The sequence below is a fragment of the Quercus robur genome, chromosome 1 (assembly GCF_932294415.1).
Source record: "Quercus robur chromosome 1, dhQueRobu3.1, whole genome shotgun sequence".
Classification (NCBI taxonomy): Eukaryota; Viridiplantae; Streptophyta; class Magnoliopsida; order Fagales; family Fagaceae; genus Quercus; species Quercus robur.
The window spans coordinates 7,483,260-7,497,334 of record NC_065534.1 but is presented as its reverse complement, the minus strand read 5'-3'; the positions used below and the strand labels follow the sequence as shown (position 1 = coordinate 7,497,334).

General features: G+C 31.8%; 1 protein-coding gene across 1 annotated transcript; it reads left to right on the top strand.

The window, feature by feature from the left end:
• Window positions 1-1,638: 1,638 nt before the first annotated feature.
• LOC126718438 (beta-glucosidase 13-like) lies at window positions 1,639-13,746 on the top strand. Its single transcript, XM_050420638.1, has 14 exons — window positions 1,639-2,101; window positions 2,556-3,550; window positions 3,660-3,729; window positions 8,454-8,512; window positions 8,929-9,004; window positions 9,166-9,243; window positions 9,330-9,417; window positions 10,218-10,473; window positions 10,730-10,845; window positions 10,973-11,190; window positions 11,305-11,336; window positions 12,865-12,967; window positions 13,096-13,204; window positions 13,347-13,746. The coding sequence occupies exons 2-14, from the start codon at window positions 3,287-3,289 to the stop codon at window positions 13,513-13,515; spliced, it is 1,638 nt and encodes a 545-aa protein (XP_050276595.1). The 5' UTR covers window positions 1,639-2,101; window positions 2,556-3,286; the 3' UTR covers window positions 13,516-13,746.
• The last annotated feature ends 329 nt before the right edge of the window (window positions 13,747-14,075 follow it).

The following is a 14,075-nucleotide window of genomic DNA, read 5'->3' as shown; positions in this document are numbered from 1 at the left end:
TATCAAAAACACCAATGGAGAAAGTTTTGAAGTTGAACAAAGACCATGGTGAATGCATTATTGCGAGATCCAAGTGTCTACAGAAGATTTGTTGCGTTAGATCATATGTTTTAGGGTGAGTTTGGTTCAGTTTTTTGTAAAAGTGCATAATGAAAAAGTGGAGTTTTCAAAAAGTGCATAATTGAAAAAGTTCATTTTCAAAAAGCTGAGTGTTTGATAAAAGCTGTTAAAAAATGCTTTTTGAAAAAACTGAGTGTTTGGCTAGCACTTATAAAAGTGGCAATTTGAGGGATAAATTTCCAAAAATGACAATGTACATATAAGAGCATCTCCAGCAGGTTAGACAAATTTTTGTGCTGTTTGGACAATCAACAATGACATTTATCTTTTGCCTATCCACTTTTTTAATTTTTATTTTGTAATCAAATTTATTCTTTTTTAATATTTATTTATTCTTTTTCTATTCATTCTCAACAATTATATTTTTCAACAAAAAATGTTACATTCACAATATTTTTTGCAATACTTTCACAAGAATCATAACAAAATCTTATATGAAAAGTTGTTACTAGTTCTAATTTGAACCCATTACTGAAATTATATTTTTACTCATCAATATTAGCTAATTACTTAAAATTTATTAGGAAAATATTGTGGTAATATTTTGAAATTGTGATTTCTAATACTTTGCCTTTTTTTTCCTCCATATGTTTCCTTTTCCTTTTTTTTTTTTTTTTTTCTCTTGTATTTTGTCCACCACACACGTATACATTATTTTGTCAACATCCTCTCCTTTTTCTTTTTCTTTACTTCCACACCTCCACTTTCCAGAAGCTCCTCATTCTTTCATTCTTTCCTCTTTTATTTTTCCTTTACTTCCACTTGATGATTCCAAAGCTCTCCGGCTCTCTCAATTTCTTCTCTTTTTTTTTTTTTTTTTCCACTTGATTTCCAGAAGCTCTCCACTTCCGCTTCTTGACTTATATGAAGCAAATTGCTCGCGGACCTGAACTGAACATTGAGAAGCCTCACGACCTGAACTGAACACTGTGGGTTCGATCTTTCTTCGTCTTCCTCTTATTCTTCTTTCTTTCTGTCTTTCTGTGTGTTTATGTTTGTTTGGCCATGGGTTTGTGCTATTTGATTTCTGTAGTTTTAATTTGTGGTTTGTGTTTTGGGTAATGATTTTTCTGTGTGTTCTTTGGGTTGATTTCTCATGGGTATGGGTTGGTTATGATTTCTCTATTCTTTGGGTTGATTTCTCACGGAGAGGGCAGAGCAGAGAGACTTATGGAGAGGGCAGAGCAAAGCAAAGAGAAGAGATGGGAGGCGTCGTGCAAAGGGAGAGAGAAATGAGATGAGAGGCGTGAGAGAACTGAATAATTGAATGGGTATTTCCGTAATTCTACCATAGCAACGGTAACCCATCCAAAACGCGCACTATGCGTTTTCATTTATGGACCCTCAGAGGTCCATAAAAATTTCCGCATTTGTCTGCGTTTTGGACTTAACCAAATGCAAATTTAGGTTTGGCTTTTTTCAAAAAGCCCTTTTTGGGCTCAAAATGTGGAAACAAATGGGCACTTAGTCTTGACAAACCAATAACCATAACATGTGTCAAATTATGAACCTAGTCATGAGTTTAGATGTGTTGGCAATTGAAGATCTAGTTGATGACCCAAAGATTGTTCAAAACTGTTGGGTGCACGTGACCATTGGTTTCCAGCACACACAAGTCAAGCTTGTCACTATTGTCTACCAAGACTTGTGAGAAGTCTGATATCTCATTAATTGAGAAATGCCTTAGGCGTGTCTAACACGCTAAGAGCTGAAGCAAAAAGAGGCTATTCGGCCAGTGTGTGTGTTTCGCAGAGTGAGCAAGAAACACAGAGAAAGTGTTTCAAAGGAGAGGTGCAGTCCGAATGATAGAGAGAAATACAGTAAGAGTGTAAGAAAGAGAAAAAGAAAAGGGAGATATTTTCCTTTACTTTAAGTTACATACAAAGAAAATAAATTAGTAGAGTTTTTTTTGGAGATTTTGAGTGCTACATCTCTGGAAAGTTGAAGTGCTCAGAAGAATGATTTTGTTATTAGCTTTATGGTGAGATTGTATTTATTTCTTAAGATTTATTTGTTGTATATTCAATTTATTGAAACTCAAGTTTAACATAAATTTGAATATTGTAAATTCTATTTTATAGCGAATAGTTTTTGAAGCTACTCATGGTTTTTTCCTCTGCAATGGAGGATTTTTCACGTAAAATTGATGTTTTTTTCTATTAGTGCTTGTTGAAATTTTTGTTTCCATATATATGTATGACAAAACCTAATTACGGTGCCTTAATTGCTATTTTTTAGGGTTTTCTTTTAAAATTCAGCCAGTAATTATTTAACTAAAAAATACATTTTCATCCCATAAAAAATCTACATGACAAAATTTATCTTATAAGGATAATTTAAAAAACAACAGCAGCTAAATACTGTACCATAATCTTGCTTCTATATATATATATATATATATATATTGCTTAATAGTTATATATTTTAATTCACAGGGGATTCAGGATTTTTTTTCCCAACAAGAACAGCTTAAGAAAAATGAAGTTTCAACTTTCAAGAGCTCGACTCTACCCTCGATTCTCTTGATTGATCAAGCCTCGGAAGTGACGTTTATGTTTCCTCAACTGCTGGTGGATTTATTGAGGTGCATAATTTAACAAATATGAACAATGCAAAAAAGCTCATAACGATTCATTTAAAGCCTATTTTGAACCCTATTTGTTGTGCTATTTAAAGGACATAATAAGCCATCCCTAGAGAGGGTTTCAAGATAGAAAAAAGCTTTGTTTGTCAAAGATCAACAGAGAAAGAAGATAATGGTTAAACGACAGCCGTGTAGTCTTTTCCTTACTTAAATTCTTTGTAGTTTTAGATTTATTTATCCTACAGGTGAGAGGCACATGTTATATTAATAGTTTAATACCCGTGGTTCTAGGCTGTTAAATTTGTTAGGATTTGCTGTTTGTAACAGTTTAGAGAGATAATCAGGGTTTGCTCTGTTTTCATTGTTCATAAACAAAATCTTTGTACTGACTAATTAATCAATTTATTCAGTTAGAGTAATTTTCTCAGTCTTATGGATTTTGACAGGGAAGAATCTATTTTGGGCAGTGTCAAACAGTCAGTCGAAGGACAACTATGATGACTAACAAATTGAACAACGGATTGCTCTGTTTTTTTTTTTTTTTTTCATCTCTATGTTTATCTTTTCTAAATAAATCAGATTATGCAGTGCTCCTCTGTAAAAAAAAAACTGGCAGATTATACCCTTTTTTTTTTCCTTTTGAGAAATAACTGGCAGATTCTAACTAGTGCTACACACCCAAAATCAATTATGGCGTTTCAAGGCTATCTAGTCTTAGGCCTCCTGGTTCTTCTTGACTTATTGACTAATGGCATTGCTGTTTCACCAAGCCATTACACTGCTTCACTCAACCGGACCAGTTTTCCAAAAGATTTTATTTTTGGGACAGCATCAGCGGCTTATCAGGTAACTAAAAGTCACAATTTCCTCTATGTAAATTTGTATCATAGTTTTACTGCAAATGTCATATGATTAATATTATTACGTAAACATGTGTGTTTTCTCAAATTTCCAGTATGAAGGTGCTGCAAAAGAAGGTGGTAGAGGACCAAGTACATGGGACATTTTCACTCATAGATATCCAGGTCTCTCTCTCTCTCTCTCTCTCTCTCCCCATCAATGTACAAGCTGCCATGCTATTTAAAATTTTGAGTAACATGATAGTCTAAACACTTTTAGATTTAAAAAATTTGTCATGAATCATTATTGTTAAATTTAAAGGAATACAAAATCAGGAGATTGTGTCATTTAAAATAATAGTAGATAATAAAGTAATATAAATGGTGGATTAAGATGAAAATTAGTAACAACTTACCTTCTTGGTTTTCTTGTAAAATTGTATAGTATATATTAGAGACAAAATTCCCTAAATTATAAGGATTTACAATTTCAACAAAAGTAATGCTAGGGATACTGCAACTTTTTTTGGTTAGGATTGAAATCTACTGTTTATTGGTGTAGCTGGGTTTGGAGTCAGCTATGCCTCCAAGAATTGGGAAAAGAAAAAGAAAGAAGAAAAAGAAAGACTATTCAGATTCACAATTTGCTTAGTTGACCATTGTACAACTCCTTGGTCTTTTAAACCACACCTCACAGCTGTCACCCCACTAGTCTCTGTAACTAACTCCACTGCTAACTCAACTGCCCTTGCACAGTTTCCTAACCACTGTCACTAACCCACCCGTATACTCTACACCTGATATGCCAGCCTTATATGGACACGTAGGCACTTACACTACACTAACCGGTCACTACCATACAACCCATCATACAACTGATATAACCATCATACAAACTGATACAACTCTACAAAACTATGCTTAACACTTTTACTGCATGAAGTCAAAAAACTTATCTGTCACCAATTTCCAAAACATATTTCAAATATTCATATATTATTGAAGTCCACTAATTCATTTGTAAATTTTAGATTGTAAAACCTTTATCATTTTCCTACAAAAAAAAAAAAAAAAAAATCAAATAAATTGTAGGAATTTTTTACAATAATAACAAATAAACTAAACCTAAGGAATGTACAACTCTTACAAGTTAAATTATTGATTTGGTGGCCTATTTTTAGCTGTATTTGAATTTGGATTGGACTCATTAATTGTTGTATTTGAATTTGAATTGGACTCATTAATTGTTGTATTTGAATTTGAATTAGACTCATTAAACATCTTATTATCAAAATTGATCCATTTAAAATGAAGATCATTTTTCTTATTGAAGAACCAAAAACAAACAAACACTGTGCGTGTTGATTCAAAGCTGAAAAATTGAGATAACTATGAGAATTTCAGGAGTTTAACCGGATTTAAATCAAAGCATGTCGTATTAGGACCAAGCAAAATAGCTGCTTAATTCTCTGTACAAGTAGTGGCATAATAAAATTCTTTTTACTTCTTCCTGTTTTACATTGGCCTTGACTCTTTTTCCGTAATGAGCTCGGGGAGGCTAGAGTATACACTTGCTTGATAGAGCTTCTATTTTTTTTTTTTTTTCGTGGATAGGATTGATAGAGCTTCTGTATATTGTTAAAATTAAAAACGTATATTTAAATATTGTTAAAAATTTTAACCATAAGTTATTTGGATTTTGCTACAATATTAATAAGTTAAATAAATAAATAAGTATTAATAATGTTTATTTAAATATTAATGAACTAACAATATCTACAGATTCTACGCCTAGGTTGCACAGACACGCCATTTTTGGCGTCGTGTCGGTGTCGGGCACCGGAACGGGTACGACTCGCTGGATTCCGGTGTCCGGCGAGTGTCCTCTTTTTTTTTTTTTTTTTTTTTTTTTTTTTTTTTTTTTTTGACACGGCTCCGATGCGTCCAACACGCCAACAGTGAAGAAAAAAAAAGAAAATTTCGGTATATTTCGGGTCATTCTGGCTATTCTGGCCAATTTCGGCCGAAATGAAAATTTCATCCGGTACAAGATTTTGACTAGAAAAAAAAAAAATCAAAATCAAATTCCTACCTCCTCCTTCTAGGTTTCGTGCTTTTCTTCCTCCTCCTCTTCTTCTTAATTTCGGTCTCTTCTTCTTCCTCTTCTTCATTTTTTTTTTTTTTTTACAAGATAGAATTCTACTCTAGCCTAATCTAAGTGTATATGTGTGTGAAGCTCCCTCCTGGAGACTTGAACCCCGACCCTTACCCCCCACACTCCACAAGCACTTATACTTGTGGAGTGACCATCGCACTAAGAGAGTGTGGTGGTAAATTTGTTGTTAATTGTCCAAATTTTTAATTTTTTTAACAAATTTTTTAAATTAAAAAAAAAAATCCAATTAATAATTGAAAAATTTTTTTCATAAATTTTTTTTTAAAAAAAAATTAATAAAAGTTGACTGAGAGGTCTTAATAGAATAAAATTGAAACATAGAGGACTAAAATGAATGAAAGTAAAGTTAGAGGACTGAAATGAGTTCCAACAAAACTTAGAAGGTTTGTTTTGCATTTCAGCCTATGAGAAATTGGCTTCTTTCCATAGAAAAAATAGGAAAATAAAGGAGTTGAATGTTGTAACTCTTGACTAGCCATTTGGTATGGCTGGTTGCCCGCCTTTAAATGTATAATATTTAATTTAAACCAAGAAATAATTCATTTCAATTTGGGAGAATCTTAATGAGTGTTTGGATCCGGATGAAATGCACGTTTTGCGTTTTGCATTTTACCTTTTTTTTTCCCCCTGCACGTGTTTCTGCTTTAGGGGACAAAAGCACTGCTCACGCACTGTTGAGTACTGTTCATGCACTGTTTAGCACTGTTCACGGGTTAAAAATAGTAAAAATTGGTCTCACGATACTATTCACACATTTAAAAATTATTTTGCTATAGTGTTTTCAGATTTTCAATTTTCAGTTTTGAAAGTTCAAATAGTGTAAAAACACCCTTGAACGTTTAGACCCCCAATTTACAAATTAATCAATTCAAGCTTTATGTCAAACACTTAATGTGCGGAAAATGAACAAAAACTATAAAACAGAATTGGAAAACTATCTAAACCAAATTAAAAACACAACTCACAGCAGACAATAAAAGGCAAAGATAAAAGAGAAGGAAGATGCAAACACAAAGACAACACGCGATGTGTTATCGAAAAGGAAACCGAAACTCTGGGCGTAAAATCTCTCCGCCGCCCTCCAAGCGGTAAACAATCCACTAGAAAATGTAGTTGGGATACATGGACAGCAATAGACCCTCCAAGCCTAATCTACCCAGTGCACCTAAGCCCTCCAAGTTTCTTGCTTCAACGAGGTTGCGCCGAACCTTTTTTTTTTCTAGCTTCCCAGATTCCGCTACTTGACCATAGCATCAACCAATATAAATTGATTTCTTCCTAACTGCTTCCCAGAACACCAAACAGCCCTCTCACAGTAATGAATATGGTGAGAACAAGGTTTTGGTAAAATGCCTCTCAAGGATTTAACAATGGAGAGGAAGAGAGTTGAGGAATTTGAAGAGACTCTTATGTATAGATTGTAGATGAATCAATCTTGTTTTACTCTAAGGTTTCTCTCTCAAAATTCTCTCTGAAAGCTCTCTTTCATTTGTGGGTATAAGGGGTATTTATACTGGGGTGAGAAGAGAATGTGAAACGTTAGGTTTTTTCAAAATAGGGGTGGCTCGTGGCTTGGCCTTGCGACTTGACTGAGTCGCAAGATCCAGTCGCGACATAATCGTATGGCCAGTTGTCCTATAGTGCTCCAGCTACCATGACTGTTCACTTTCTGGCATGCTTGGCACGTGTGCTGCATCTGGCGGCTTGCAGCCGCGAGTCACCCGCAAGATCAAGCCGTAAGTTTCTGTTTTCTTGCACACTTTTGAGCATTCAACACTCTATCTCACTCACTACCCTTACAACAAACCCACCTAGATACAGGGTTACTAAATGCTGAAATACAAGCAAATTTGGCACGGAATAAAGCCAATAAGATGGTTGATTAAATTCAACCTTACAAGTTTTAACAAAAATAAGTTATATCCAAACGGACCCTTAATGTTGCGAGTTTAGTTAAGACCCTCGTAATTCAATTGGTTGATACTTGCTAATGTTTTCAAATGGGATATTTAGAATTCAAATCCCCTTTCCTCCAACTATCAAATTATCAAAATAAATAATTCTTTTATGACTGTTTATGTGTCGTAACTCATAAACCCGATGTTTCAATTTCTCTATATTAGTATTTGTTAGTTTGTGAATAGAGTTTTTTTTTTTTTTTAATGGGAACTTATAATCTAATTTAGTAAGGCAATACACATGTTTTTTGGGATAAAATTTGGCTGCAAACTTAGTTATAGCCTAAAACTACAACTCGCCTCAAAAAAATTAGCACGGCTACATGTTTTAAAAAATATAACTGTTGAATTGCATATTCTTATGCGCTTAACACACATGTCAAATTTTGTGTTAATTGGGTGTCAATTACTATTCAATCCATAAATGTATTTTTTATGCATAATTTCAAACTACACAATTTATTTTGTTTCGAAAAGAACAAAAAAAGAAGTCAAACAAAGAAGAAGAACAACAACAACAACAGCAAGAGCAATAGCAATGTAAACAATAAACCTTCACATTCCTATCTTTTGGTATTTAATTTTCTTCATTTTCCCCCATTTCCTTCCTTTCTTCCACAACTGATCTCTAAAGCCTAAACTAGAAATAAGTGTACACGTTATGGTGATCAGGCTCAAGTACTAGTTCCATTTTTTCTTATGGCTATAATTACTAGTTCCTAAATAGCGTAAAAGAGAAAAAAAAAAAAAAATCCTTACAATAAATGAAATTGCAGGTAAGATAGCGAATGGAAGCAATGGAGACATAGCTGTTGATCAATATCATCGCTACAAGGTATATATGTTGTTCCGTGTTCATACTAAAAATTGGAAAGAAAACCACACATATTATTCAGCTCCTAATTAACAAGAGTCTTGTAGCACAAATGCATAGTTTTGTTTCCTTTATAAAGAGAATTGGGGTTCATTTCATCCTTTCTCTAGTTGTTTTATATATATATATATATATATATGTGTGTGTGTGTGTGTGTGTTTGCTCCTAATTTGCCATTAACTTTTGTGTTTTGACTTTTTTTACATTTAGGGTCCAAATATGTTTGCCACATGTACTAATATATAATAAAATTTTCGCACATGTTTTTTTCTAATTATTGAGCATATCTAACCAAATACAAGATAATTACAATATAAAAAATTATCATTTCAAATTTTTCTAACAAGTTATATATGCTTTGTGATTAAACATTATAGGGAGATGTTCGGATTATGAAAAAGATGGGCTTAGATGCATACAGATTCTCCATCTCATGGTCTCGAGTACTGCCAAGTAAGATTATCCTTTTCATAATCCCATAAAAGGTTAGAACCATCCAATGAGATGAACATAAAAATGGGTGCATCAAGTACACATCTTAGACTAGAATGAAATGACTATTGTTTTGTGACAAATTATGTTCCTAACAATCTCCTCTTTGAGACTAATTTCAGAAGGGAAACTATCTGGAGGCGTGAATAGGGAAGGAATCAAATACTACAACAAACTAATCAATAGGCTCCTTGCCAGAGGTCATGAATGATTCTTAAATTCTATCACATGTCATCAACTTATCATGCGCTATTAATTCATTGTTGTTTGCTATGATTGAATGCAGGTATACAGCCCTTTGTGACCCTGTTGCACTTGGATCCTCCTCAGACACTAGAAGATGAGTACGGTGGTTTTTTGAGTCCTCATATTGTGTAAGTGGTTACCTTATGATTAATCATTTTATTCATCTGAATTCAAATTAGTTTACGTTTCACAAATTTTATTGTGATTATGATCTTTAAAATTTAAATTGATGACCCATTTTGAAGATAAGGAATCAAACGGGGGCCCTTTTTTATTATTGTTTTTAATTAATGACTTATTTGTGAAGTTGCTAGCTCATTGTCTTTTAGAATTATTGAGTTTGATATCATTTGTTAAGAATTTATCATCGAATTTTTTTAATGTGAGACCATGATATGATACATTAACGTAATATTAACCCACAATTCCAATCCAATATGTTCCACTAAAATGAAATGCTTTTGAAAAATGAAAAATATTAAAACTAGCAATGAGATTGGAAATAATTACATAGAATGACTAAATTGAAAATATATTAAAGATAAAGGATTGAAATGAGAAACGTGGAATTCACGTGATTGAATTGAAAATTTGTAAAAGTTAGAAAGTGTAATTTCTATAATTTGTAATTTAGTCATTATTTATATCAATCACTTATAATAATAATAATAATTTGTAATTTGTATGTTTCCAATACAGATTGGAGACATACAAATTCAAATCTCCTTTCTCCTAACTATAGAATTATATATATATATATATATATATATATCTTAAATAAAGATAGCTTTTGCTCTATGGATAGTTAGGCCTTCTAGATCTATAATTGAATCATGCTATAAATGACATGCTCACGTACAAATGCACAATTAATTAGTGTAATGTCAATTATTAAATAGTTTGGATACTTTTGCATGTTTATGTTTAGGAATGATTTTCGGGATTATGCTGAGCTTTGCTTTAAAGAATTTGGTGATCGTGTCAAGCATTGGATCACACTAAATGAACCATTGAGCTACACCAATGCTGGTTATGTTATGGGGACATCACCTCCAGGCCGGTGTTCTAGTTGGCAACAGTTAAATTGTACCGGTGGAGATTCTGGGACAGAACCATATTTGGTATCACATAATCAGCTTCTTGCTCATGCATCCGCGGTCAAAATTTACAAGCAAAAGTATCAGGTTCCACGCACCAAATTGCTTTTATGTTTATTTTACTACTTTTTTCTTTTGCAGTGATGATAAACTTAGATAAATTTACAAGTTCAACTTATTTTCAGTATTAGTAATTGATTAAGCATTTATCTTTCCTGTTAGTGTGCAAGTGGATTAACTCTTTGTTGAAAACTTATGAATTAATTTGTTAAAAGTAGACAAAAATACAATTCCATTAGCTTGAGTGTGTCTTTATAAATAAGCAAGCTTTCGCTATGTGCAGCAAGTACAGAAAGGCATTATGGGTATATCCCTAAATACAGACTGGTATGTGCCATTTTCTAACGCAAGGCATGACCATGATGCTGCGCTAAGAGCCCTTGATTTCAAGTTTGGATGGTAAGTATACTAAAACTGCTTGACTCTTTGTTTTGGACATCTATTTCACTATTTGCTAGTCATTTACAAAGAATAGAAACACCTTTGCTAGTTTAATAAAGACTTAAAATTTTGTGGTTTGTGCTAGGTTTATGGATCCCTTAACCAATGGTGACTATCCACATAGCATGCGATCTCTAGTTGGCGACCGATTACCCAAATTCACAAAAGACCAATCCAAGCTAGTGAAAGGGTCATTGGATTTTCTAGGGCTAAACTACTATACTGCTAATTATGTAGCCGATGCACTTCACTCCAAAGTTGAACACGCAAGCTATATAACAGATTTAAGAGCTAATATTTCTTGTACGAACTCAAACATTTGGACCATGATTCTGATTTTCTTATGTAACTCATACGTACTAACAAGACCTTGCTTTGTTTTTTTTTTTTGTTTTTTTTTTTCTTTTGTTGAGGCAGCTGAGCGCAATGGGATCCCCATCGGTCCAAAGGTGCGTATGAAATTGAATATACATAAGATTGATACAGATTTTAAGATGGTTAAAAAGTTTGATTCAATTTTTTTTTCTTTTATATAATTCTTAAATAGCTTAATTTTCTCACAACTTATGGATAAATATATATATAATAAAATAAAATAACAATTTAGTTATTTATTAGCATCCTTATCTGAGGTAGTATGATAATGAAAGAAAAGTAATTAAGTGAAACAAATGTCATTTATCAAATTTTGTGTGGTTTGCATAGATTTTTAAGATCATTGAGTTTCTAAAAATGTCAAGTGTCATATATTATTAAAAATTGAAAAGAATTAAAGAATATAATAAGTCTTTTTTTTTTTTGAGAAAGAATATAATAAATCCTGTAATTCAACTAATTGACACATTTTAATATTTCTTGTGAAAACATCGAGGGTTCAAATGTTAACTATCAATTATAAAACAAACAAACAAACAAAAGGATTTAAAAGGGAAGATAGCTAAAAGTATTTGAATCAAAAGGAAAGAACTTTGTAATCCAACCTAGAAATTTTTTTCCAATAAAAATATTTCTAAAATAGATCATTAATATAGGAAATTATCTTATATTGATTTTAGTTTGATTAGAAAAATCCATAAATAATTTGACAACAAATTGTAGTATTTTGTTGGATATTCTCATAACAAACTTCATTTTCTTTTAAGTGTTTGAATTCAATAAGTATTTGATTTAAATCGTCCTTTTACACCCTATAATAAAATAATGGCATATCAAAAAAAAAAATTTAAATGGAAAAATTTGAAATACCACACGCATTTACAAATTACAGACGCCATAAATTGAAACTCTTTCTAAAAAAAAAAAGATAATAATAATAATAAATAAATAAATAAACCAAAAACAACCCAATGCCATAGAAATATAATTGGAGAACTAACCGGGAACGCCAACTACTAGGAGAAGCCGCCGACATTCTCTATAGCTCTAGATTTTGATATTTACATAAATTAACGTCTTTTCATTAATCCTAAAAATAGACACATACAGTACGAAAAATGCAACGAAATGTGAATAACTAACAATATCCCATAGCATTTGATGAAAAAATTTTGAAGAAAAAGATCCAAGCAAATTATGTAATCCCTAAGGGTTAACAAAAAGACATTAAATTTTTTTTTTTTTTTTTCTGATATGAAAATACATATATATTAATTCATGATAACTCTGAAGCTTTTGAGAATCTCCAGCTGCTTCGCCTACCGGTTGGTGCTTCTGGTCAGTTCCCTGATGGGTTCTATGGCGTTGGGGTTTTACCCTGTTCTTTCTTGTCTTTTATATTTTTATCTAAAATCTGAACAATCGAGATTAATCGGATTTTCTGTTGTTAACTTGTTATTGTGTGTGCTATTCCCTATTCTCCCATTTGAAAAGAAACAAAAAAAAGATGTGGCATCATTTCATTAATTAGAGGCTGGAAAAAGAGAGTTTTATACCAAATCTTTACTGAAGTTTAACTTTTTTATTATAATCACATTTCAGGCTGCTTCAGAATGGCTCCGTCTCTATCCAAAAGGAATTCGAGACCTTCTATTATACATAAAGACACAATACCATGACCCACTAATTTTCATTACCGAGAATGGTAATCTTCTTTTGAACTTTTTAATTATGATCACATAAAGTTATGGTGCGAGCCATAGAAATATAAAATTTGAAAGGAATGGTAGTTTGATTTACATTTGAATCTAAAAATCTACCACAATATTATAGGAACTGATGAGTTCAATGATCCTACATTATCGCTTGAGGAAGCCCTAGCAGACAACTATAGAATTGATTATTTCTATCGCCATTTTCAGTATATTCATAGAGCTATCAAGTAAGTAAAGAAGACCGCTCTCTTTCAAATCTAACACTAATATGACTTTATTACTACTAATATCAATATGTCATATTAACAATTATGAATATTATTGTGTCTATAGTCCAATTGATCCTTTTTTTTTTTTTTTCTAATGTAGGGATGGTGTTAATGTGAAGGGATATTTTGCATGGTCATTATTGGACAACTTTGAATGGAATTCAGGTTACACCGTTCGGTTTGGCATCAACTATGTAGACTACAAAAATGGATTGAAAAGACATCCCAAATTGTCTGCCCTCTGGTTTAAGAAATTCCTCAAGAAATAAGATGAAAAATTAATGACTATGCTCATTTCTTTTCTATCAGACCATCTCCAAATATAGACTTGAAGTTCATTTGTTTTCTATCTTCATTTTTTTTTTCTTTTTTTTTTTTAAGAAAATTTTTTTTCTATCTTCTATAGTGTCTGTAATCTATAATAAAAATAAAATAAAATAAAATAAATGTCTCCATTTTCAAACTCGAATGTTTCTTAATTAAATTACAACTTTAGATCATGTAAAAGTCCAATGTTGCACTGATTGTTTCCCAAATTTTAAAAAAAATATTAAATGTAATTACTTTTTTTTTCTAGAAACTAAATGTAATTATTAAGATAGTTAGCTATAAATGAAACTTATAATAAACATTTCAATTAACTAAAAAAATTCCTCCAATTAAAATTATATTATTAAACATTTTTTTAAAGATCTAATAAAATTTTGATTATTTACTTTTACAAGTTTTTATTTTTATTTTTTTCATACTCTTAGTTTTTTTCGTTCAAATTATGTGGTACTCAAAAATGTCATGTATCTTGGTATGTACGTCACTATTTATTGTTCCT